Raw genomic sequence first — 26728 nt, forward strand, 5'->3', positions numbered from 1 at the left:
AACACTCCCTCGCCCCCAACACTCCCTCCATGTCCCCAACACCCCCCATGTTCCAAACTCCCCCCCCATGTCCCCAACACCTCCCCCATGTTCCAAACGCCCCCCATGTCCCCAACACCCCCTCGTCCCCAACACGCTTCATGTCCCCAACAGCCCCCCCATGTCCCCAACAGCCCCCCCATGTCCCCAACAGCCCCCCCATGTCCCCAACAGCCCCCCCATGTCCCCAACAGCCCCCCCATGTCCCCAACAGCCCCCCGTGTCCCCAACAGCCCCCCCCATGTCCCCAACAGCCCCCCCCATGTCCCCAACAGCCCCCCCATGTCCCCAACAGCCCCCCCATGTCCCCAACAGCCCCCCATGTCCCCAACAGCCCCCCATGTCCCCAACAGCCCCCCATGTCCCCAACAGCCCCCCCATGTCCCCAACAGCCCCCCCATGTCCCCAACAGCCCCCCCATGTCCCCAACAGCCCCCCCATGTCCCCAACAGCCCCCCCATGTCCCCAACAGCCCCCCATGTCCCCAACAGCCCCCCATGTCCCCAACAGCCCCCCCATGTCCCCAACAGCCCCCCCATGTCCCCAACAGCCCCCCCATGTCCCCAACAGCCCCCCCATGTCCCCAACAGCCCCCCCATGTCCCCAACAGCCCCCCCATGTCCCCAACAGCCCCCCCATGTCCCCAACAGCCCCCCCATGTCCCCAACAGCCCCCCCATGTCCCCAACAGCCCCCCCATGTCCCCAACAGCCCCCCATGTCCCCAACAGCCCCCCCATGTCCCCAACAGCCCCCCCATGTCCCCAACAGCCCCCCCATGTCCCCAACAGCCCCCCCATGTCCCCAACAGCCCCCCCATGTCCCCAACAGCCCCCCCATGTCCCCAACAGCCCCCCCATGTCCCCAACAGCCCCCCCCATGTCCCCAACAGCCCCCCCATGTCCCCAACAGCCCCCCCATGTCCCCAACACCCCCCCATGTCCCCAACACCCCCAGTGTTCCAAACACCCCACCCCGTCCCCAACACCCCCCCCAAATGTCCCCAACACCCCCAGTCCCCAACACCCCCTAGTCCCCAACACCCCCTAGTCCCCAACACCCCCCATGTTGCCCCTGTTGTGATCTCTGTATGTGTTAATACATGTTTAGCTAATGTAAAGTCAGTCCAGCCAGATGATGGCCACACTAACAGGAGCTATATAAGGAGTTTCTCGCTCTTTAATTAGTGTGTGCGGAGAACAGCTCGTGTGGAGACGTGAGCAGATCAGAGTGTAGTGTATTATCATAATTGCTCGTTTACTCTAAATTTACTAATTTGTTTTACTAGTCAAAGTATTAAAGTGAAAGAACTCACGAGCATATTACAATTTTACTCGATACAAAATTGGTCACATCTGGAAGACTGTCATCAGAATTCATTGTAACTCGGTAAGGAACAGAGTAATATTTATATTACAATTCAGTAAAATAACCCCCCCCCCCCCCGTATCCCAAACACCCCCCATGTCCCAAATACCCTCCTCCATCTGTCCCCCCCATCAACTCCCATGTCCTCCCCAGCCCCCCATGTCCCAAACACCTCCCCCAATGTCTCAACCCCCCCCCAATGTCCCTCCCCCTCCCCCATGTCCACAGTCGGTGGGGGGTGGGGGGGTGGGGGGGGGGGGGTGCCTCGGCCACAGCAAACGCTGAGGAGGGCGGTGATGCGCCGACCGAGGGACAAAGCCTATGTTCGAGTGGGCGGGCAGGCGGCAGCTGCTGTTCGAGCCGGAGGTGGGAGGTGGGGGTGGGGGGCTGATACACTCGGTCAGCAAGGGGGGCTGGGGAGGGGGGCAGTGGATGATGTAAAACAGGGGAAGCGGCAGAACCCTGACGCATCCCTCCGTCAGTGGCCGAAGGGGGGGGCAGCAGGCCTGGAGAGGGGCAAAGATGTACATGTTAGGTGCATTGACCGTCCTCAAGATTGCCCCTTAGTGTCCAAAGATGTGCGTGTTAGGTGGATTGGCCGTGTTAAATTGTCCCTTAGTGTCCAAAGATGTACAGGTTAGGTGGATTGGCCGTGTTAAATTGTCCCTTAGTGTCCAAAGATGTGCAGGTTAGGTGGATTGGCCGTGTTAAATTGTCCCTTAGTGTCCAAAGATGTGCAGGTTAGGTGGATTCGCCGTGCTAAATTGTCCCTTAGTGTCCAAAGGTGTGCAGGTTAGGTGGATTGGCCGTGCTAAATTGTCCCTTAGTGTCCAAAGATGTACAGGTTAGGTGGATTGGCCGTGTTAAATTGTCCCTTAGTGTCCAAAGATGTGCAGGTTAGGTGGATTGGCCGTGCTAAATTGCCCCTTAGTGTCCAAAGATATCCAGGTTAGGTGGATTGGCCGTGCTAAATTGTCCCTTAGTGTCCAAAGATGTGCAGGTTAGGTGGATTGGCCGTGCTAAATTGTCCCTTAGTGTCCAAAGATGTGCCGGTTAAGTGGATTGGCCGTGCTAAATTGCCTCTTAGTGTCCAAAGATGTGCAGGTTAGGTGGACTGGCCGTGCTAAATTGCCTTAGTGTCCAAAGATGTGCAGGGTAGGTGGATTGGCCATACTAAATTGCCCCTTAGTGTCCAAAGATGTACAGGTTAGGTGGATTGGCCGTGCTAAATTGCCCCTTAGTGTCCAAAGATGTGCAGGTTAGGTGGATTGGCCGTGCTAAATTGTCCCTTAGTGTCCAAAGATGTGCAGGTTAGGTGGATTGGCCGTGCTAAATTGTCCCTTAGTGTCCAAAGGTGTGCGGGTTAGGGGGTGTTACGAGGATGGGTCGGGGGGAGTGTGGCCTGGGTGGGGAACCTTTCAGAGGGTCGGTGCAGGCTCGGTGGTCCAAATGGCCTCCTCCTGCACTGTGGCGATTCTACGGCGACTTGATCGAAACCTTAAAGACCCTGGGGCAGCATGGTAGCACAGTGGTTAGCACTGCTGTTTCACAGCGCCAGGGTCCCGGGTTCGATTCCCGGCTCGGTTCACCGTCTGTGCGGAGTCTGCACGTTCTCCCCCCCCCCCCCCCCCCCCCCCGTGTCTGCGTGGGTTTCCTCCGGGCGCTCCGGTTTCCTCCCACAAGTCCCGAAAGACGTGCTTGTTCGGTGATGTGGACATTCTGAATTCTCCCTCTGTGTACCCGGACAGGTGTGGAAAGAAATCCCGAGTGGAGGCTTTGTAGAAAGCGATCCGCATTTGATAAATGTGTTTGAGGATGAATAATTACTCGAAGCCTGGAATCAGAATGTCGCGGCGCTCCTCGTCTGCACAAATAAGGATGGACTTCACTCACCCCCCACCCTCTAATTAAACAATTTCCATTGCGCTCTCACGCGTAAGACATTTATTTCCTGAATTGGTGCTATGCGTTCAGGAAAACAATACCTCCAGGGCTCACCAGCTGCCCCAGGTCTCCCCACTTTTATCTGACTCGGGAATGTCTCTGCGGATGAGGGTGTGACGCTCGCTGGGGTCCTGACAATCCATCGTAGCGTCATTCGTTCCCCGCGAGGTCCTGTACGGGGAGGCAGTGCACTAATAATTCAACGCTTGCGGGGGGGGGGTTGGGGGGGGGGCTGAAGGTGAGCATGGTTAGCTCTCGGTGGGCACGGCTCCCTCGCCGTCCGCAAGCCCCCCGCGAGGCCAGATCGAAGGCACCACCCCGTCTTCCACCTTTCCCCAGCGCTGTTTCCCTCGCTGCATCGTCCAGATTGCATTCAGCACCAGGAGCACCTCCTCGTCCATCAGGCCCTGCAACACAGAAACAGCGGCACTCATTCCCGCACCACCTCATCCCAAAGGAGAACCTCAGGGAATAATCATCGCCATTCACATCGGGTCCCGAATCTCCCAAAGAGGGGGAATCTGAGACCACCCCACTCATATGTACTCTGTATCTAACCCCGTGCTGTACCTGTCCTGGGAGTGTTTGATGGGGACAGTGTAGAGGGAGCTTTACTCTGTATCTAACCCCGTGCTGTACCTGTCCTGGGAGTGTTTGATGGGGACATTGTAGAGGGAGCTTTACTCTGTATCTAACCCCGTGCTGTACCTGTCCTGGGAGTGTTTGATGGGGACAGTGTAGAGGGAGCTTTACTCTGTATCTAACCCCGTGCTGTACATGTCCTGGGAGTGTTTGATGGGGACAGTGTAGAGGGAGCTTTACTCTGTATCTAACCCCGTGCTGTACCTGTCCAGGGAGTGTTTGATGGGGACAGTGTAGAGGGAGCTTTACTCTGTATCTAACCCCGTGCTGTACCTGTCCAGGGAGTGTTTGATGGGGACAGTGTAGAGGGAGCTTTACTCTGTATCTAACCCCGTGCTGTACCTGTCCTGGGAGTGTTTGATGTGGACAGTGTAGAGGGAGCTTTACTCTGTATCTAACCCCGTGCTGTACCTGTCCTGGGAGTGTTTGATAGGGACAGTGTAGAGGGAGCTTTACTCTGTATCTAACCCCGTGCTGTACCTGTCCTGGGAGTGTTTGATGTGGACAGTGTAGAGGGAGCTTTACTCTGTATCTAACCCCGTGCTGTACCTGTCCTGGGAGTGTTTGATAGGGACAGTGTAGAGGGAGCTTTACTCTGTATCTAACCCCGTGCTGTACCTGTCCTGGGAATGTTTGATGGGGACAGTGTAGAGGGAGCTTTACTCTCTATCTAACCCCGTGCTGTACCTGTCCTGGGAGTGTTTGATGGGGACAGTGTAGAGGGAGCTTTACTCTGTATCTAACCCTGTGCTGTACTCTGACAGTGTAGAGGACCTGGAGTGTTTGATGACTGCGATCCCGGGGACTCTGTCTCTCTAGGATGAGCCAGCTCCTGCTCGTAGCTTCCTTACCTGGGCAGGGACTCTGTCTCTCTAGGATGAGCCAGCTCCTGCTCGTAGCTTCCTTACCTGGGCAGCGTTGAGGAGGTGAGCTCGGTAGGTGGAAACCACCTTCTGATGCCGTTCCTGTGCTTCCTGGAATGAAAAGCCAGAGAGGCGATTGGAGAACAGAATGCGGGAAAAGCAGGAAAAGCCTCTTTTGGAGAGATCTGGAGCCTCTCCCTTCCCCCGCCTGTCACCCCGGCAACCGGCCTTGGTACCCACCAGGACCAGAGGCCTGTCCCGGTTGCGACCGATCCCCCAATTGGAGGTGGGGGGGGGCGTCGCTGGGCACCCCTAACTGCGCTTCGAACCGTGTGTCTCGCCCGTGTGTGCCCCCCCTCCCCCCCCCGACCGCCTCCCCGAGCATTAGGGTCCCCCGGACGAATGGCCCAGTGACAGAACCACCACACCAGCCTCCCCTCCCGAACACCGTTGACGGCCCACCGCAGTTTCCCGTCGCTCCACCTCCCCCCCCCCCCGTGCCTCTTTGAGGTCCACCTCCTCCTGCTCCCCCGGAGCGCCCGCTGACCCTTCGGCCCGTCTTCTCCCCCCACTAACCTGCAGCCTCTGCTCCACGCGTTCGCTTTGACGCGCGCACGCCTCCCTCTCGCACTCCAGTCGCTCGATTTCCTCAATCATCTGTCGAATCTAACCGCACACAAAGTGACAGTGTCAGCCCCTCCCGCCTCCAAATAGATCCCTCCTCACGCTCTCTCACTGTAGGTACACCCACCGTGCTGTTAGGGAGGGAGCTCCGGCATTCTGACCCCGGCCACAGAGAAGGAACGGCCGATATATTCCCGAGTCGGGATGGCGAGCGGCTCGGAAGGGGAACCTCCAGGGGGGGGGAGGGGGGGGGGTGTGTTCCCCGTGTGTCTGCTGCCCCCCCCCCCTCGTCCTTCTAGACGGTAGAGGTGGCGGGTTTGGAAGGTGCTGTCGAAGGCGAGTGGCCGCGGTGCGTCTTGTAGACGGTGCACACGGCTGTGCGTCGGGGGGTGGGGGGGGGGGGGAGAGTGAATGTCGGTGGTTACCGTGTTGATCGAGCGTTCATCCAATGCTTCGCCACCCTCTATCCCAGTTCATACCAAGTTACCTGCCTCTCTTTCCTCACTGATCCTGCAATGGATTCCGCTACTTACTCACTTTGAAAATTCTCATCCTCACTTTCAGGTCGCCCCAAGTCCCAACTACACCCTCCCTATCTCTGTAACCTCCTCCAGCCTCTACACCCCCTCCCTATCTCTGTAACCTCCTCCAGCCCCTACACCCCCTCCCTATCTCTGTAACCTCCTCCAGCCTCTACACCCCCTCCCTATCTCTGTAACCTCCTCCAGCCCCTACACCCCCTCCCTATCTCTGTAACCTCCTCCAGCCTCTACACCCCCCTCCCTTTCTCTGTAACCTCCTCCAGCCTCTACACCCCCCTCCCTATCTCTGTAACCTCCTCCAGCCCCTACACCCCCTCCCTATCTCTGTAACCTCCTCCAGTCCCTACACCCCCTCCCTATCTCTGTAACCTCCTCCAGCCCCTGCACCCCTTCTCTATCTCTGTAACCTCCTCCAGCCTCTACACCCCCCTCCCTATCTCTGTAACCTCCTCCAGCCCCTACACCCCCTCCCTATCTCTGTGACCTCCTCCAGCCCCTACACCCCCTCTCTATCTCTGTAACCTCCTCCAGCCCCGACATCCCCTCCCTATCTCTGTAACCTCCTCCAGCCCGTACATCCCCTCCCTATCTCTGTAACCTCCTCCAGCCCGTACACCCCCTCCCTATCTCTGTAACCTCCTCCAGCCCCTGAACCCCCTCCCTATCTCTGTAACCTCCTCCAGCCTCTACACCCCCCTCCCTATCTCTGTAACCTCCTCCAGCCACTACACCCCCTCCCTATCTCTGTAACCTCCTCCAACCCCTACACCCCCTTCCTATCTCTGTAACCTCCTCCAGCCCCTACACCCCCTCCCTATCTCTGTAATCTCCTCCAGCCCCTACACCCCCTCCCTATCTCTGTAACCTCCTCCAGCCCCTACACCCCCTCCCTATCTCTGTAACCTCCTCCAGCCCCTACACCCCCTCCCTATCTCTGTAACCTCCTCCAGTCCCTACACCCCCTCCCTATCTCTGTAACCTCCTCCAGCCCCTACACCCCCTCCCTATCTCTGTAACCTCCTCCATCCCCCTACACCCCCTCCCTATCTCTGTAACCTCCTCCAGCCCCTATACCCCCTCCCTATCTCTGTAACCTCCTCCAGCCTCTACACCCCCTCCCTATCTCTGTAACCTCCTCCAGCCTCTACACCCCCCTCCCTATCTCTGTAACCTCCTCCAGCCTCTACACCCACCTCCCTATCTCTGTAACCTCCTCCAGCCTCTACACCCCCCTCCCTATCTCTGTAACCTCCTCCAGCCTCTACACCCCCCTCCCTATCTCTGTAACCTCCTCCAACCTCTACACCCCCCTCCCTATCTCTGTAACCTCCTCCAGCCCCTACACCCCCTCCCTATCTCTGTAACCTCCTCCAGCCCCTACACCCCCTCCCTATCTCTGTAACCTCCTCCAGCCCCTACACCCCCTCCCTATCTCTGTAACCTCCTCCAGCCCCTACACCCCCTCCCTATCTCTGTAACCTCCTCCAGCCCCGACACCCCCTCCCTATCTCTGTAACCTCCTCCAGCCCCTACACCCCCTCCCTATCTCTGTAACCTCCTCCAGCCCCTGCACCCCCTCCCTATCTCTGTAACCTCCTCCAGCCCCTACACCCCCTCCCTATCTCTGTAACCTCCTCCAGCCCCTACACCCCCTCCCTATCTCTGTAACCTCCTCCAGCCTCTACACCCCCCTCCCTATCTCTGTAACCTCCTCCAGCCCCTACACCCCCTCCCTATCTCTGTAACCTCCTCCAGCCCCTACACCCCCTCCCTATCTCTGTAACCTCCTCCAGCCCCTACACCCCCTCCCTATCTCTGTCACCTCCTCCAGCCCCTACAACCCCTCCCTATCTCTGTAACCTCCTCCCGCCCCTACACCCCTCCGAGATCTCTGCGCTCCTCCAATTCCGGCCTCTCGAGCATCCCCCCCGATTCCCATCGCTCCACCATTGGCGGCCGTGCCTTCAGCTGCCTGGGGGGCCCAAAGTTCTGCAATTACCTCCCGAAACCTCTCCCTCACTCTCTGTCTCTGCCTCTCTCTCTCTGTCTCTCTCTCTCTCTCTGTCTCTGTCTCTGTCTCTCTCTCTCTCTCTCTCTCTCTGTCTCTCTCTCTCTCTCTGTCTCTGCCTCTCTCTCTCTGTCTCTCTCTCTCTCTCTCTCTGTCTCTGTCTCTGCCTCTCTCTCTCTGTCTCTGTCTCTGTCTCTGTCTCTGTCTCTCTCTCTCTCTCTCTCTCTCTGTCTCTCTCTCTCTCTCTGTCTCTCTCTCTCTCTCTCTGTCTCTGTCTCTCTCTCTCTCTCTCTCTCTCTGTCTCTCTCTCTCTCTCTCTCTCGGTCTCTCTCTCTCTCTCGGTCTCTCTCACTCTCTGTGTGTCTCTCTGTCTGTCACCCTCTCTCTCTCTGTCTCTGTCTCTCTCTCTCTCTCTCTCTCTGTCTCGGTCTCTCTCTCTCTCGGTCTCTCTCTCTCTCGGTCTCGCTCTCTCTCACTCTCTGTGTCTCTCTCTCTCTGTCTGTCACCCTCTCTCTCTCTGTCTCTCTCGCTCTCTCCTCCTCTTTCACTTCCTCTTTCTCTCTCTCTCTCTTTCTGTCTCTGAGCGAGAGAGACAGACAGACAGAGAGACAGACAGAGAGACAGAGTACATTGAAGGGACTTTATAAAAGCAGGTTTGTTTTTGAATGCCGCGTGACTGTATTCTCCAGACATGTTAATTATATTCTTTTAAACATTAATAAGATTTGGAGTGTGGAGGAGGGCAGAGACAGGATGTGAGGCGTAGCTGTGTGTAATGTGACAGTGGACAAACATTTGCTTTTAATTCGGATTTACGGAGGCCTGACTTTTCAACAAATCTATTTTTAGTATCAAATCGGAATGGGAAGAAATTAAAGCCGGAAAATCTGCAAAAGAGGGAATAACAGCAGCTGCTGTTGATTCAAACAACCGGGAAGTTGGAAATTTGCAACAGAAACATTTACTGAGTATCGACCCCGTCAGACCCTCTCAGCAACTGATCTGTAACCATGAGGTCACCTCTCATTCTTATAGCAGTGCGGCACTCCCTCAGTACTGATCCTCTGACAGTGCGGCGCTCCCTCAGTACTGATCCTCTGACAGTGCAGCGCTCCCTCAGTACTGACCCTCTGACAGTGCGGCGCTCCCTCAGTACTGACCCTCTGACAGTGCAGCGCTCCCTCAGTACTGACCCTCTGACAGTGCGGCACTCCCTCAGTACTGACCCTCTGACAGTGCGGCACTCCCTCAGTACTGACCCTCTGACAGTGCGGCATTCCCTCAGTACTGACCCTCTGACAGTGCGGCACTCCCTCAGTACTGATCCTCTGACAGTGCGGCATTCCCTCAGTACTGACCCTCTGACAGTGCGGCACTCCCTCAGTACTGACCCTCTGACAGTGCGGCATTCCCTCAGTACTGACCCTCTGACAGTGCGGCACTCCCTCAGTACTGACCCTCTGACAGTGCGGCATTCCCTCAGTACTGACCCTCTGACAGTGCGGCACTCCCTCAGTACTGATCCTCTGACAGTGCGGCATTCCCTCAGTACTGACCCTCTGACAGTGCGGCACTCCCTCAGTACTGACCCTCTGACAGTGCGGCATTCCCTCAGTACTGACCCTCTGACAGTGCGGCACTCCCTCAGTACTGATCCTCTGACAGTGCGGCATTCCCTCAGTACTGACCCTCTGACAGTGCGGCGCTCCCTCAGTACTGACCCTCTGACAGTGCGGCACTCCCTCAGTACTGACCCTCTGACAGTGCGGCGCTCCCTCAGTACTGACCCTCTGACAGTGCGGCGCTCCCTCAGTACTGACCCTCTGACAGTGCGGCGCTCCCTCAGTACTGACCCTCTGACAGTGCGGCGCTCCCACAGTACTGACCCTCTGACAGTGCGGGACTCCCTCAGTACTGACCCTCTGACAGTGCGGCACGCCCTCAGTACTGACCCTCTGACAGTGCGGCACTCCCTCAGTACTGACCCTCTGACAGTGCGGCGCTCCCTCAGTACTGACCCTCTGACAGTGCGGCGCTCGCTCAGTACTGACCCTCTGACAGTGCGGCACTCCCTCAGTACTGACCCTCTGACAGTGCGGCACTCCCTCAGTACTGACCCTCTGACAGTGCGGCACTCCCTCAGTACTGACCCTCTGACAGTGCGGCGCTCCCTCAGTACTGACCCTCTGACAGTGCGGCGCTCCCTCAGTACTGACCCTCTGACAGTGCGGCACGCCCTCAGTACTGACCCTCTGACAGTGCGGCCCTCCCTCAGTACTGACCCTCTGACAGTGCGGCACTCCCTCAGTACTGACCCTCTGACAGTGCGGCGCTCCCTCAGTACTGACCCTCTGACAGTGCGGCGCTCCCTCAGTACTGACCCTCTGACAGTGCGGCGCTCCCTCAGTACTGACCCTCTGACAGTGCGACCCTCCCTCAGTACTGACCCTCTGACAGTGCGGCCCTCCCTCAGTACTGACCCTCTGACAGTGCGGCACTCCCTCAGTACTGACCCTCTGACAGTGCAGCACTCCCTCAGTACTGACCCTCCCACAATGCGGCACTCCCTCAGTACTGACCCTCTGACAGTGCGGCACTCCCTCAGTACTGACCCTCTGACAGTGCAGCACTCCCTCAGTACTGACCCTCTGACAGTGCGGCACTCCCTCAGTACTGACCCTCTGACAGTGCGGCACTCCCTCAGTACTGACCCTCTGACAGTGCGGCACTCCCTCAGTACTGACCCTCTGACAGTGCGGCACTCCCTCAGTACTGACCCTCTGACAGTGCAGCACTCCCTCAGTACTGACCCTCTGACAGTGCGGCTCTCCCTCAGTACTGACCCTCTGACAGTGCAGCACTCCCTCAGTACTGACCCTCTGACAGTGCGGCACTCGCTCAGTACTGACCCTCTGACAGTGCGGCACTCCCTCAGTACTGACCCTCTGACAGTGCGGCACTCGCTCAGTACTGACCCTCTGACAGTGCAGCACTCCCTCAGTACTGACCCTCTGACAGTGCAGCACTCCCTCAGTACTGACCCTCTGACAGTGCGGCGCTCCCTCAGTACTGACCCTCTGACAGTGCAGCACTCCCTCAGTACTGACCCTCTGACAGTGCAGCACTCCCTCAGTACTGACCCTCTGACAGTGCGGCGCTCCCTCAGTACTGACCCTCTGACAGTGCAGCACTCCCTCAGTACTGACCCTCTGACAGTGCAGCACTCCCTCAGTACTGACCCTCTGACAGTGCGGTGCTCCCTCAGTACTGACCCTCTGACAGTGCGGCACTCCCTCAGTACTGACCCTCTGACAGTGCGGTGCTCCCTCAGTACTGACCCTCTGACAGTGCGGCACTCCCTCAGTACTGACCCTCTGACAGTGCGGCACTCCCTCAGTACTGACCCTCTGACAGTGCGGCACTCCCTCAGTACTGACCCTCTGACAGTGCGGTGCTCCCTCAGTACTGACCCTCTGACAGTGCGGCACTCCCTCAGTACTGACCTCTGACAGTGCGGCACTCCCTCAGTACTGACCTCTGACAGTGCAGCACTCCCTCAGTACTGACCCTCTGACAGTGCGGCACTCCCTCAGTACTGACCCTCTGACAGTGCGGCACTCCCTCAGTACTGACTCTCTGACAGTGCGGCGCTCCCTCAGTACTGACCCTCTGACAGTGCGGCGCTCCCTCAGTACTGACCCTCTGACAGTGCGGCACTCCCTCAGTACTGACCCTCTGACAGTGCGGCACTCCCTCAGTACTGACCCTCTGACAGTGCAGCACTCCCTCAGTACTGACCCTCTGACAGTGCGGCACTCCCTCAGTACTGACCCTCTGACAGTGCGGCGCTCCCTCAGTACTGACCCTCTGACAGTGCGGCACTCCCTCAGTACTGACCCTCTGACAGTGCGGCGCTCCCTCAGTACTGACCCTCTGACAGTGCGGCGCTCCCTCAGTACTGACCCTCTGACAGTGCGGCGCTCCCTCAGTACTGACCCTCTGACAGTGCGGAGCTCCCTCAGTACTGACCCTCTGACAGTGCGGCACTCCCTCAGTACTGACCCTCTGACAGTGCGGTGCTCCCTCAGTACTGACCCTCGGACAGTGCGGCACTCCCTCAGTACTGACCCTCTGACAGTGCGGAGCTCCCTCAGTACTGACCCTCGGACAGTGCGGCACTCCCTCAGTACTGACTCTCTGACAGTGCGGCACTCCCTCAGTACTGACCCTCTGACAGTGCGGCAATCCCTCAGTACTGACTCTCTGACAGTGCGGCGCTCCCTCAGTACTGACCCTCTGACAGTGCGGCGCTCCCTCAGTACTGACCCTCTGACAGTGCGGCACTCCCTCAGTACTGACCCTCTGACAGTGCAGCACTCCCTCAGTACTGACCCTCTGACAGTGCGGCACTCCCTCAGCACTGACCCTCTGACAGTGCGGCGCTCCCTCAGTACTGACCCTCTGACAGTGCGGCACTCCCTCAGTACTGACCCTCTGACAGTGCGGCACTCCCTCAGTACTGACCCTCCGACAGTGCGGCACTCCCTCAGTACTGACCCTCCGACAGTGCGGCGCTCCCTCAGTACTGACCCTCTGACAGTGCGGCACTCCCTCAGTACTGACCCTCTGACAGTGCGGGGCTCCCTCAGTACTGACCCTCCGACAGTGCGGCACTCCCTCAGTACTGACCCTCCCACAGTGCGGCTCTCCCTCAGTACTGACCCTCCGACAGTGCGGCACTCCCTCAGTACTGATCCTCTGACAGTGCGGGGCTCCCTCAGTACTGACCCTCCGACAGTGCGGCACTCCCTCAGAACTGACCCTCTGACAGTGCGGCGCTCCCTCAGTACTGACCCTCTGACAGTGCGGCACTCCCTCAGTACTGACCCTCTGACAGTGCGGCACTCCCTCAGTACTGACCCTCCGACAGTGCGGCACTCCCTCAGTACTGACCCTCTGACAGTGCGGCGCTCCCTCAGTACTGACCCTCTGACAGTGCGGCACTCCCTCAGTACTGACCCTCTGACAGTGCGGGGCTCCCTCAGTACTGACCCTCCGACAGTGCGGCACTCCCTCAGTACTGACCCTCCCACAGTGCGGCTCTCCCTCAGTACTGACCCTCCGACAGTGCGGCACTCCCTCAGTACTGATCCTCTGACAGTGCGGGGCTCCCTCAGTACTGACCCTCTGACAGTGCGGCGCTCCCTCAGTACTGACCCTCTGACAGTGCGGCACTCCCTCAGTACTGACCCTCTGACAGTGCGGCACTCCCTCAGTACTGACCCTCTGACAGTGCAGCACTCCCTCAGTACTGACCCTCTGACAGTGCGGCACTCCCTCAGTACTGACCCTCTGACAGTGCGGCACTCCCTCAGTACTGACCCTCTGACAGTGCGGCACTCCCTCAGTACTGAGCCTCCCACAGTGCGGCACTCCCTCAGTACTGACCCTCTGACAGTGCAGCACTCCCTCAGTACTGACCCTCTGACAGTGCGGCACTCCCTCAGTACTGACCCTCTGACAGTGCGGCACTCCCTCAGTACTGACCCTCTGACAGTGCGGCACTCCCTCAGTACTGACCCTCTGACAGTGCGGCACTCCCTCAGTACTGACCCTCTGACAGTGCAGCACTCCCTCAGTACTGGCCCTCTGACAGTGCGGCACTCCCTCAGTACTGACCCTCTGACAGTGCGGCACTCCCTCAGTACTGACCCTCTGACAGTGCAGCACTCCCTCAGTACTGGCCCTCTGACAGTGCGGCACTCCCTCAGTACTGACCCTCTGACAGTGCGGCACTCCCTCAGTACTGACCCTCTGACAGTGCAGCACTCCCTCAGTACTGACCCTCTGACAGTGCGGCACTCCCTCAGTACTGACCCTCTGACAGTGCGGCGCTCCCTCAGTACTGACCCTCTGACAGTGCGGCACTCCCTCAGTACTGACCTCTGACAGTGCGGCACTCCCTCAGTACTGACCTCTGACAGTGCGGCACTCCCTCAGTACTGACCCTCTGACAGTGCGGTGCTCCCTCAGTACTGACCCTCTGACAGTGCGGCACTCCCTCAGTACTGACCCTCTGACAGTGCGGCACTCCCTCAGCACTGACCCTCTGACAGTGCGGCGCTCCCTCAGTACTGACCCTCTGACAGTGCGGCACTCCCTCAGTACTGACCCTCTGACAGTGCGGCACTCCCTCAGTACTGACCCTCCGACAGTGCGGCACTCCCTCAGTACTGACCCTCTGACAGTGCGGCGCTCCCTCAGTACTGACCCTCTGACAGTGCGGCACTCCCTCAGTACTGACCCTCTGACAGTGCGGGGCTCCCTCAGTACTGACCCTCCGACAGTGCGGCACTCCCTCAGTACTGACCCTCCCACAGTGCGGCTCTCCCTCAGTACTGACCCTCCGACAGTGCGGCACTCCCTCAGTACTGATCCTCTGACAGTGCGGGGCTCCCTCAGTACTGACCCTCCGACAGTGCGGCACTCCCTCAGAACTGACCCTCTGACAGTGCGGCGCTCCCTCAGTACTGACCCTCTGACAGTGCGGCACTCCCTCAGTACTGACCCTCTGACAGTGCGGCACTCCCTCAGTACTGACCCTCCGACAGTGCGGCACTCCCTCAGTACTGACCCTCTGACAGTGCGGCGCTCCCTCAGTACTGACCCTCTGACAGTGCGGCACTCCCTCAGTACTGACCCTCTGACAGTGCGGGGCTCCCTCAGTACTGACCCTCCGACAGTGCGGCACTCCCTCAGTACTGACCCTCCCACAGTGCGGCTCTCCCTCAGTACTGACCCTCCGACAGTGCGGCACTCCCTCAGTACTGATCCTCTGACAGTGCGGGGCTCCCTCAGTACTGACCCTCTGACAGTGCGGCGCTCCCTCAGTACTGACCCTCTGACAGTGCGGCACTCCCTCAGTACTGACCCTCTGACAGTGCGGCACTCCCTCAGTACTGACCCTCTGACAGTGCAGCACTCCCTCAGTACTGACCCTCTGACAGTGCGGCACTCCCTCAGTACTGACCCTCTGACAGTGCGGCACTCCCTCAGTACTGACCCTCTGACAGTGCGGCACTCCCTCAGTACTGAGCCTCCCACAGTGCGGCACTCCCTCAGTACTGACCCTCTGACAGTGCAGCACTCCCTCAGTACTGACCCTCTGACAGTGCGGCACTCCCTCAGTACTGACCCTCTGACAGTGCGGCACTCCCTCAGTACTGACCCTCTGACAGTGCGGCACTCCCTCAGTACTGACCCTCTGACAGTGCGGCACTCCCTCAGTACTGACCCTCTGACAGTGCAGCACTCCCTCAGTACTGGCCCTCTGACAGTGCGGCACTCCCTCAGTACTGACCCTCTGACAGTGCGGCACTCCCTCAGTACTGACCCTCTGACAGTATGGCACTCCCTCAGTACTGACCCTCTGACAGTGCGGCACTCACTCAGTACTGACCCTCTGACAGTGCGGCGCTCCCTCAGTACTGACCCTCCCACAGTGCGGCACTCCCTCAGTACTGACCCTCTGACAGTGCGGCGCTCCCTCAGTACTGACCCTCTGACAGTGCGGCACTCCCTCAGTACTGACCCACTGACAGTGCAGCACTCCCTCAGTACTGACCCACTGACAGTGCAGCACTCCCTCAGTACTGACCCTCTGACAGTGCGGCACTCCCTCAGTACTGACCCTCTGACAGTGCGGCACTCCCTCAGTACTGACCCTCTGACAGTGCGGCACTCCCTCAGTACTGACCCTCTGACAGTGCGGCACTCCCTCAGTACTGACCCTCTGACAGTGCGGCACTCCCTCAGTACTGACCCTCTGACAGTGCGGCACTCCCTCAGTACTGACTCTCTGACAGTGCGGCACTCCCTCAGTACTGACCCTCTGACAGTGCGGCGCTCCCTCAGTACTGACCCTCTGACAGTGCGGCACTCCCTCAGTACTGACCCTCTGACAGTGCGGCGCTCCCTCAGTACTGACCCTCTGACAGTGCGGCGCTCCCTCAGTACTGACCCTCTGACAGTGCGGCACTCCCTCAGTACTGACCCTCTGACAGTGCTGCACTCCCTCAGTACTGACCCTCTGACAGTGCGGCACTCCCTCAGTACTGACCCTCTGACAGTGCGGTTAAACGTTTTACCAGATCCTCTCTCTCGATGCAGGACGCGGAGTGACTCTCCAATTCCTCTTGTAGCCTCAGGTCCAACGTGTGGCATTGTGCCCGGAGCTCCTCCAACTGATTGGCGGCGAGGGCCTGGTTCTGATCCCTCAGCCTGCCCTCTGAGTCACGCTCCTCTCTCTCTGCGGCCAGCTCCCTCCTGGCCTCTGCCAGCTCCCTCTCCAGGTCCTCCCGGAGGCTGGCCTCCTCCTCCTGCTCCCGGTGGTGACTCCCGTCCCGCCTTCCCGGCTGCCTCAGCCTGCCATTCTCCGCTCTCAGCTGCTCCGCCTCCAGCTGCAGGTCCGCCAGGCCGCACTCGGCCTCCCGCAGCTGGAGGACCAGCCTGTTCCGGGACGCTCTTTCCTCGGCCCACTCGGAGGCCTCGGCCCTCAACCTCGCCGCTTCCTCCTCCAGCCGCTCGGTGAGCCGGGTGAGGCCGGCGTTGGCGGCCCCGAGCGCGGCGCACCGCTCCGCCAGCGTCCCCGGGAGGGCCGTTCCCGCCTCCTTGCCCTGGAGCTCCCCCTGGAGGCCCCTGACCAGGCCGCTCAGTTCCACGTTATTGCCGGTCAAGTCCAGCACCTGGATCTCCAGCTCCTCGATCTGCCGGCTCTGGGAGCACTTCCGGAGCCGGTATTGGGACATGAGAGCCCTCACGTTGTCCAGGTGGCCCTCCAGCTCGACAAAGCGTCGCTCCGCCAGCCTCCTCTCCTCGGCCAGCCTGTCCCTCTCTTCCCGCAGCCTCTCCAGGTCCCCCTCCTCCTGGCCCCCTGCTCCGGGCCCCTCCTCCGCCCCTCCGCTCCTCGTGTCCTCCTCTGGCCTCCGCTTCTCCCCCTCGCTCTTCTCCAGCTCCTCCCTCAGCGCCTCCACTCGCTCCTCCGCTTGATCCAGGAGGAGGTGCACCTCCGCCCATTCTGCCGCCTCCTCTTCCTCCTCCTCCTCCCATCGGTCATCCTCCAGCAGGGCCTTCAGCCTCCGGACCAGCCACTGCCTCGCCCGCTCGTGGCCCTCCGCCAGTGCCTGCCGCTCCCCCGTCTCCCTGGCCAGGTCGTCCCGCAGTTGGGCCAACTCCTCTTCGCCGTAGCCGAGGGAGCCTCCGCTCCTCTCCCGTCCCCGGGACCCCGGGGGAGCGGCCGCTTCGCTCGGGGGGGTGGGCCCGGGGTCAACCTCGGGATCTGCTGGGTCCTGAGGAACGAAGCAAAGTGGGAGATACACAGCATTAGGGTGGGGGTCCATGACAGAGGAAGAAATGAAATGAAAATGAAAATCGCTTATTGTCACAAGTAGGCTTCACATGACGTTACTGTGAAAAGCCCCTAGTCGCCACATTCTGGCGCCTGTTCGCGGAGGCTGGTACGGGAATTGAACCGTGCTGCTGGCCTGCCTTGGTCTGCTATCAAAGCCAGCGATTTAGCCCAGTGTGCTAAACCAGCCCCTGATTTGGAAGAGGCCATTCGCCCCCTCCAGTCCCTGCTCGTGCCCTTGTGCCAACCGTGACCCTGCCCATCTCGATCTAAATCTACCCTCTGACCCCCCTCGCCTGTTTATCCAGCCTGCCCCTCCGAGCCGTTCCACCCCCCCCTCACCTTGAGAATCACATCGCTCTCCCCAGAAGACACCGCTCTGCCCATCGCGACTGTGCCAGCCCGCCCCGGAGCTCCTCGAAACGGGAACTCCTGACGCCCGTCCAGCGGCCACGTGGCCGTAGAGTGCCCTGGGGGCCGGCTGGAGGGCTGTGGGATATTGCTGTGTCCGCTTACCTGCTGACAATGGTTCTTGACGGACTGCCCTGGTTCTGAAAAGGAAGACAGGACAAGTTAGTTGGCAGCGCCGGTCGGAGCGATGGGTTATTTGGTCCCGGAGAGGACCACCCAGCTTGGGCGAGGCTCCACCTGCCCGGCCCCTCCCAGGTGAGCACATCAAGTCAATGACCTGGATTCAGGACAGAATTAGCCCAGCGACTAACACTGCGGCTTACAGGGTCAGAGGGTCAGCACTGAGGGAGTGCCGCACTGTCAGAGGGTCAGTACTGAGGGAGCGCCACACTGTCAGAGGGTCAGTACTGAGGGAGTGCCGCACTGTCAGAGGGTCAGTACTGAGGGAGTGCCGCACTTTCAGAGGGTCAGTACTGAGGGAGCGCCGCACTGTCAGAGGGTCAGTACTGAGGGATCGCCGCACTGTCAGAGGGTCAGTACTGAGGGAGCGCCGCACTGTCAGAGGGTCAGAACTGAGGGAGCTCCGCACTATCAGGGGGTCAGTACTGAGGGAGTGCCGCACTGTCAGAGGGTCAGCACTGAGGGAGTGCCACACTGTCAGGGGGTCAGTACTGAGGGAGTGCTGCACTGTCAGAGGGTCAGTACTGAGGGAGTGCCGCACTGTCAGAGGGTCAGTACTGAGGGAGCGTCGCACTGTCAGAGGGTCAGTACTGAGGGAGTGCCGCACTGTCAGAGGGTCAGTACTGAGGGTGTGTCGCACTGTCAGAGGGTCAGTACTGAGGGACCGCCGCACTGTGGGAGGGTCAGTACTGAGGGAGCGCTGCACTGTCAGAGGGTCAGTACTGAGGGAGCTCAGCACTGTCAGGGGGTCAGTACTGAGGGAGTGCTGCACTGTCAGAGGGTCAGTACTGAGGGAGTGCCGCACTGTCAGAGGGTCAGTGCTGAGGGAGCGCCGCACTGTCAGAGGGTCAGAACTGAGGGAGTGCCGCACTGTGGGAGGGTCAGTACTGAGGGGGTGCCGCACTGTCAGAGGGTCAGTACTGAGGGAGTGCCGCACTGTGGGAGGGTCAGTACTGAGGGGGGTGCCGCACTGTCAGAGGGTCAGTACTGAGGGAGTGCTGCACTGTCAGAGGGTCAGTACTGAGGGGGTGCCGCACTGTCAGAGGGTCAGTACAGAGCGAGCGCCGCACTGTGGGAGGGTCAGTACTGAGGGAGTGCCGCACTGTGGGAGGGTCAGTACTGAGGGGGTGCCGCACTGTCAGAGGGTCAGTACTGAGGGAGTGCCACACTGTCAGAGGGTCAGTACTGAGGGAGTGCCGCACTGTCAGAGGGTCAGTACAGAGGGAGTGCTGCACTGTCAGAGGGTCAGTACTGAGGGAGTGCTGCACTGTCAGAGGGTCAGTACTGAGCCTCTTTAAAACAAAACAATGTTTATTCTATGAACTCAAGTTAACCTTTTTAAAACAAAGTGAATATCTTAGCAACCAGTAAATCAAATACACCCCCAAAGAATACAACACTAAGTAATCTGTATGCTGTCCTTTTAACACCCAGAAGACTTAACAAACCTTTAAACATAAGCACATCGAGTTTACAGTCACTACTGAAAACATTTATAATTCTTCTGAATTCACCAAATGATCAAGAGATATTCCTTCATGGCAGAGAGATCATCAGTACAGCTGCTTTGCCTGACTTCAGCTGCAACACACTGAGAAACGAAACCAAAAAGACAGACACACCCAAGCTTTTCTCAAAGTGAAACTAAAAAGCAGAACCAGAGCTCAGCTCCACCCACACTCTGACACCACTGCAGTAACATGAGCAGCCAAACATTTCTTAAAGTGGCATTCTCCTGACACTCAGCACTGACCCTCTGACAGTGCGGCACTCCCTCGTGTCATGTGAGAGTACCTTTAAGAAATGGGTGTTTATAAATGGGTGTGTATATAAATATCTGTAGTGAGAGTACCTTTAAGAAATGGGTGTTTATTACTGCAGTGATGTCAGAGAGTGGGTGGAGCTGGGCTGTCTGTCAGCTTTTTACTTTCGTTTTTGAGCAGGCTGCAGGGTGTGTTTTTGTTTTGTTTTCAGTGTGGGAGCTGAAGCCAGGCAGAGCAGCTGTACTGCGGATCTCTCTGCCATGAAAAGACCGCCTCTTGCTCATTTGGTGAATTCAGAATTATAAATGTTTTCAGTCGTGACTTTGGGTGTTTATTACTGCAGCGATGTCAGAGAGTGGGTGGAGCTGTGCTGTCTGTCAGCTTTTTCTTTCGTTTTAGGCTGTTTGCTGCAGGGTGTGTTTTAGTTTTGTTTTCAGAGCTGGATAGCTGCAGTCACAGCCAGAAGGTGTCTGAATCTCTCTCTGTAATCTAAAGACTGTAAATCGATCCTGGTGATTTAAAACTAATCTCAGTAGTGACTTTAACCTGATGTGCTTCTGGTAAAAGGTGTTTTAAGTCATATGGATGTTAAAAGGAAAGTTTAAAGGATTACTTGGTGTTGTATTCTTTGGGGGTTGTATTTGAACTGATGGTTGCTAAGATGTTCACCGTATGTTTTAAAAAGGTTAACTTGAGTTCATAGAATAAACATTGTTTTGCTTCAAAAAATACTTTTCCATTTCTGCTGTCCCACACCTGTAGAGTGGGCCGTGCGCTCCCCAGACCACAATGTAGTAAACGTTGTGGGTCAGGTGAACTCCCATGATACACTTTGGGGTTCTCTAAACCCTGGCCCACAACAAAAGAGAAAGAGAGACGGATAGGGAGAGAGGCGGAAAGGGAGAGAGGCGGAAAGAAACAGAGGCGGAAAGAGAGAGGGATGGAAAGAGAAAGAGAGACGGGGAAAAGAGAGAGAGAGAGAGGTGGAAAGAGGGGGAGAGGCGGAACAAAGAGAGAGAGAGAGAATGAAAGAGAGGGAAAGACGGGAAGAACAGAGAGATGCGGGAGAACGAGAGAGAGACAGTTAATTGGAGGCTGCAACCCCACCCCCACACCGTCGTTGGCCCCTCCCCCATGAGGATGAGACGGGTGAAGGGACTGGCAAAGGGTCGGTTGCTGCTTGAATGAAATCGTCTCCTGTGGGCAGCACGGTGGCGCAGCGGTTAGCACTGCTGTCTTGGCTCCGGGACACTGTCCGTGTGGAGTTTGCACGTTCTCCCCGTGTCTGCGTGGGTTTCGCCCCCACAACCCAAAGATGTGCAGGGTAGGTGGATTGGCCGCGCTAAATTGCCCCCTTAATTGGAAACATTCATTGGGTACTCTAAATTTATAATGAAGAACGAACTCGCCTGCAGTTTGCATCAGAGATCGCAGGCGTGCGCTCTTGCAGCGCTGGGCGTAGTGACAAGCATCACGGCCAGAAGAGTCCGTCACTCCCGCGTCAGCCCCGGCCGTCAGGAGGAGCTCGGCAACCTCGGGGCAGTCACTGGCACAGGCGAGAATCAGAGCAGTCCTACAGAGAGGGGGAGCGATAGAGGGGGGAGCGAGAGAGGGGGAGCGAGAGAGGGGGAGCGAGAGAGGGGGAGCGAGAGAGGGGGAGCGAGAGAGAGACAGAGAGAGAGAGAGACAGAGAGAGAGAGAGACAGAGAGAGAGAGAGACAGAGAGAGAGAGAGACAGAGAGAGAGAGAGACAAAGAGAGAGAGAGACAGAGAGAGAGAGAGACAGAGAGAGAGAGAGACAGAGAGAGAGAGAGACAGAGAGAGAGAGAGACAGAGAGAGAGAGAGACAGCGAGAGAGACAGCGAGAGAGACAGAGAGAGAGACAGAGAGAGAGACAGAGAGAGAGACAGAGAGAGAGACAGAGAGAGAGAGACAGAGAGAGAGAGAGACAGAGAGAGAGAGACAGAGAGAGAGAGAGACAGAGAGAGAGAGAGACGGAGAGGGAGAGGGAGAGGGAGAGACAGAGAGAGAGAGACAGAGAGAGAGAGACAGAGAGAGAGAGACAGAGAGAGAGAGACAGAGAGAGACAGAGAGAGAGAGACAGAGAGAGAGAGAGACAGAGAGAGAGAGAGACAGAGACAGAGAGAGAGACAGAGAGAGAGACAGAGAGAGAGAGAGAGAGAGACAGAGAGACAGAGACAGAGACAGAGACAGAGACAGAGAGAGAGACAGAGTGAGACAGAGAGTGAGACAGAGAGTGAGACAGAGAGTGAGACAGAGAGTGAGACAGAGAGTGAGACAGAGAGAGAGAGACAGAGAGAGAGAGACAGAGAGAGAGAGACAGAGAGAGAGACAGAGAGAGAGACAGAGAGAGAGACAGAGAGAGAGACAGAGAGAGAGACAGAGAGAGAGACAGAGAGAGAGAGAGAGAGAGAGAGAGAGAGAGAGACAGAGAGAGAGAGAGAGACAGAGAGAGAGAGAGAGACAGAGAGAGAGAGAGAGACAGAGAGAGAGAGAGAGACAGAGAGAGAGAGAGAGACAGAGAGAGAGAGAGACAGAGAGAGAGACAGAGAGAGAGACAGAGAGAGAGACAGAGAGAGAGACAGAGAGAGAGACAGAGAGAGAGACAGAGAGAGAGACAGAGAGAGAGACAGAGAGAGAGACAGAGAGAGAGACAGAGAGAGAGACACCAAGAGAGAGCGAGAGAGAGACATAGAGTGAGACACCGAGAGGGGGAAACAGAGAGACAGAGAGAGAGACAGAGAGATAAAGTGATTATCACAGCTTAGTAAAGTTCCCTCTACTCAGACCCCAGGACAAGTACAGCACGGTGTTAGATACAGAGTAAAGCTCCCTCTACACTGTCCCCATCAAACACTCCCAGGACAGGTACAGCACGGGGTTAGATACAGAGTAAAGTTCCCTCTACACTGTCCCCATCAAACACTCCCAGGACAGGTACAGCATGGGGTTAGATACAGAGTAAAGCTCCCTCTACACTGTTCCCATCAAACACTCCCAAGACAGGTACAGCACGGGGTTAGATACAGAGTAAAGCTCTCTCGACACTGTCCCCATCAAACACTCCCTGGACAGGTACAGCACAGGGTTAAATACAGAGTAAAGCTCCCGCTGCACTGTCCCCAACAAACACTCCCAGGACAGGTACAGCACAGGGTTAAATACAGAGTAAAGCTCCCGCTGCACTGTCCCCAACAAACACTCCCTGGACAGGTACAGCACAGGGTTAAATACAGAGTAAAGCTCCCGCTGCACTGTCCCCAACAAACACTCCCAGGACAGGTACAGCACGGGGTTAGATACAGAGTAAAGCTCTCTCGACACTGTCCCCATCAAACACTCCCAGGACAGGTACAGCACAGGGTTAAATACAGAGTAAAGCTCCCGCTGCACTGTCTCCATCAAACACTCCCAGGACAGGTACAGCACGGGGTTAGATACAGAGTAACGCCCCCTCTACACTGTCCCCATCAAACACTCCTAGGACAGGTACAGCACGAGGTTAGATACAAAGCTCATTTACATTCACAGTGTAAGCTCTTTGGGTCAGTACTGAGGAAGTGCCGCACTGTCAGGGTGTCAGTACTGAGGGAGCTCCGCACTGTGGGAGGGTCAGTACTAAGGGAGTGCAGCACTGTCAGAGGGTCAGTACTGAGGGAGCGCCACACTGTCGGAGGGGCAGTACTGAGGGAGTGCAGCACTGTCAGAGGGTCAGTACTGAGGAAGTGCCGCACTGTCAGAGGGTCAGTACTGAGGGAGCGCTGCACTGCATCAGAGATCGCAGGCTTGCGCTCTTGCAGCGCTGGGCGTAGTGACAAGCATCACGGCCAGAAGAGTCCGTCACTCCAGCGTCAGCCCCGGCCGTCAGGAGGAGCTCGGCAACCTCGGGGCAGTCACTGGCACAGGCGAGAATCAGAGCAGTCCTACAGAGAGGGGGAGCGAGAGAGGGGGAGCGAGAGGAGGGGAGCGAGAGAGGGGGAGCGAGAGAGGGGGAGCGAGAGAGGGGGAGCGAGAGAGGGGGAGCGAGAGAGGGGGAGCGAGAGAGGGGGAGCGAGAGAGGGGGAGCGAGAGAGGGGGAGCGAGAGAGGGGGAGCGAGAGAGAGACAGAGAGAGAGAGAGACAGAGAGAGAGAGAGACAGCGAGAGAGAAAGACAGCGAGAGAGAAAGACAGAGAGAGAGAGACAGCGAGAGAGAGAGACAGAGAGAGAGAGAGACAGAGAGAGAGAGAGACAGAGAGAGAGAGAGACAGCGAGAGAGAAAGACAGCGAGAGAGAAAGACAGCGAGAGAGAGAGACAGAGAGAGAGACAGAGAGAGAGACAGAGAGAGAGACAGAGAGAGAGACAGAGAGAGAGACAGAGAGAGAGAGAGAGAGAGAGAGAGACAGAGAGAGAGACAGAGAGAGAGACAGAGAGAGAGACACCAAGAGAGAGCGAGAGAGAGACATAGAGTGAGACACCGAGAGGGGGAAACAGAGTGACAGAGAGAGAGAGAGAGACAGAGACAGAGAGAGACAGAGAGAGACAGAGAGAGACAGAGAGAGAGAGAGAGACAGAGACAGAGACAGAGACAGAGAGAGAGACAGAGAGAGAGACAGAGAGAGAGACAGAGAGAGAGACAGAGAGAGAGACCGAGAGAGAGAGAGACCGAGAGAGAGAGAGACCGAGAGAGAGAGAGACCGAGAGAGAGAGACAGACAGAGAGAGAGAGAGAGACAGAGAGAGAGAGAGACAGAGAGAGAGAGAGACAGAGAGAGAGAGAGACAGAGAGAGAGAGAGACAGAGACAGAGAGAGAGAGAGAGAGAGAGAGACAGAGAGAGAGAGAGACAGAGAGACAGAGACAGAGAGAGAGAGAGACCGAGAGAGAGACCGAGAGAGAGACAGAGAGAGAGACAGAGAGAGAGACAGAGAGAGAGACAGAGAGAGAGACAGAGAGAGAGACATAGAGTGAGACACCGAGAGGGGGAAACAGAGAGACAGAGAGAGAGACAGAGAGATAAAGTGATTATCACAGCTTAGTAAAGTTCCCTCTACTCAGACCTCAGGACAAGTACAGCACGGTGTTAGATACAGAGTAAAGCTCCCTCTACACTGTCCCCATCAAACACTCCCAGGACAGGTACAGCACGGGGTTAGATACAGAGTAAAGCTCCCTCTACACTGTTCCCATCAAACACTCCCAAGACAGGTACAGCACGGGGTTAGATACAGAGTAAAGCTCTCTCGACACTGTCCCCATCAAACACTCCTGGACAGGTACAGCACAGGTTAAATACAGAGTAAAGCTTCCGCTGCACTGTCTCCATCAAACACTCCAGGACAGGTACAGCACGGGGTTAGATACAGAGTAACGCCCCCTCTACACTGTCCCCAATCAAAACACTCCTAGGACAGGTACAGCACGAGGTTAGATACAAAGCTCATTTACATTCACAGTGTAAGCTCTTTGGGTCAGTACTGAGGAAGTGCCGCACTGTCAGGGGGTCAAGTACTGAGGGAGCTCCGCACTGTGGGAGGGTCAGTACTAAGGGAGTGCAGCACTGTCAGAGGGTCAGTACTGAGGGAGCGCTGCACTGTGGGAGGGTCAGTACTGCGGGAGCGCCACACTGTCGGAGGGCAGTACTGAGGGAGTGCAGCACTGTCAGAGGGTCAGTACTGAGGAAGTGCCGCACTGTCAGAGGGTCAGTACTGAGGGAGCGCTGCACTATGGGAGGGTCAGTACTGAGGGAGTGCTGCACTGTCACAGGGTGCAGTACTGAGGGAGAGCTGCACTGTCACAGGGTCAGTACTGAGGGAGCGCCGCCACTGTCATAGGGTCAGTTCTGAGGGAGCGCTGCACTGTCGGAGGGTCAGTACTTGAGGGAGCGCCGCACTGTGGGAGGGTCAGTACTGAGGGAGCGCCGCACTGTCAGAGGGTCAGTACTGAGGGAGTGCCGCACTGTCAGAGGGTCAGTACTGAGGAGCGCCGCACTGTCAGAGGGTCAGTACTGAGTGAGTGCCGCACTGTCAGAGGGTCAGTACTGAGGGAGCACCGCACTGTCAGAGGGTCAGTACTGAGGGAGCGCCGCACTGTCAGAGGGTCAGTACTGAGGGAGCGCCGCACTGTCAGAGGTTCAGTACTGAGGGAGTGCCGCACTGTCAGAGGGTCAGTACTGAGGGAGTGCCGCACTGTCAGAGGTCAGTACTGAGGGAGCGCCGCACTGTCAGAGGGTCAGTACTGAGGGAGCGCCGCACTGTCAGAGGGTCAGTACTGAGGGAGTGCCGCACTGTCAGAGGGTCAGTACTGAGGGAGCGCCGCACTGTGGAGGGTCAGTACTGAGGGAGTGCCGCACTGTCAGAGGGTCAGTACTGAGGGAGCGCCGCACTGTCGGAGAGACTATTCTTCATATGAGAGGTGACCATGAGGGGGCTGCCTTACCCGGAGGATGAGAAAGATCCCACAGTGTGGCAATGGAAGGAGAGTGTGGTGTGGGAGGACGGTGGGGAGGACGGGTGGCGGGGGGGGGTAATGAGGATGGAGTGTTCTCTGGGGTCTTGACACCAACAGTGTCCCTCAGTCGACATCTGTGGAGAAGTGATGGATCTGTGTCAATATCACATTGCTGCCTCTGGGATCTTCCTGTGCACATCCTTCATGGCCGAACTGGCCACGCGGCAGGACGTACGGGCTTTATCGCTGTGAAGGGCTGTCGAGGTGCTGAAGGCAGGGACCATCGCGCCGTATTCAGCGGGCCGCCTGCTGTACCTGTGTTTGGAGTCGGTGACGTCAATGGCTGCTCCACGGCCAATCAGCAGCTGGCAGACGTCAGCGCGGCCCAGGCGGGCAGCCAGCATGAGCGGGGTCGCGCCCTTCCTGCAAAAACATGGACCTGGTTAGTGGTCATCGCCGGTCGGGCCCGCCATTTATCCCCCACGGCCCCTC

General features: G+C 57.7%; 1 protein-coding gene and 1 long non-coding RNA gene across 3 annotated transcripts in view; one reads left to right on the forward strand and one right to left on the reverse strand.

The window, feature by feature from the left end:
• The first annotated feature begins 1254 nt into the window (after positions 1-1254).
• LOC140402997 (uncharacterized) lies at positions 1255-3332 on the forward strand. The gene is made up of 2 exons (XR_011938207.1): positions 1255-1426; positions 3154-3332. It is a non-coding gene; the product is annotated as an uncharacterized lncRNA (long non-coding RNA).
• The window catches only part of LOC140402988 (uncharacterized), an 89411-nt gene continuing 66009 nt past the window's right edge, over positions 3327-26728 (reverse strand). Inside the window, exons 7-13 of one of the 2 annotated variants that reach the window (XM_072490643.1) lie at positions 26552-26657; positions 21198-21361; positions 17951-17985; positions 16176-17375; positions 5431-5520; positions 4900-4965; positions 3327-3756 (exon numbers count right to left, since the gene is read on the reverse strand). In XM_072490643.1, the coding sequence (XP_072346744.1) occupies positions 3598-3756; positions 4900-4965; positions 5431-5520; positions 16176-17375; positions 17951-17985; positions 21198-21361; positions 26552-26657 (1820 nt within the window). In that variant the 3' untranslated portion in view covers positions 3327-3597. Of the gene's footprint in view, positions 3757-4899; positions 4966-5430; positions 5521-16147; positions 17376-17950; positions 17986-21197; positions 21362-26551; positions 26658-26728 lie in introns of both variants that reach the window. The other variant, XR_011938205.1, reaches the window with a different exon arrangement.

This window comes from Scyliorhinus torazame, chromosome 26, assembly GCF_047496885.1.
Source record: "Scyliorhinus torazame isolate Kashiwa2021f chromosome 26, sScyTor2.1, whole genome shotgun sequence".
NCBI classification, from domain to species: domain Eukaryota; kingdom Metazoa; phylum Chordata; class Chondrichthyes; order Carcharhiniformes; family Scyliorhinidae; genus Scyliorhinus; species Scyliorhinus torazame.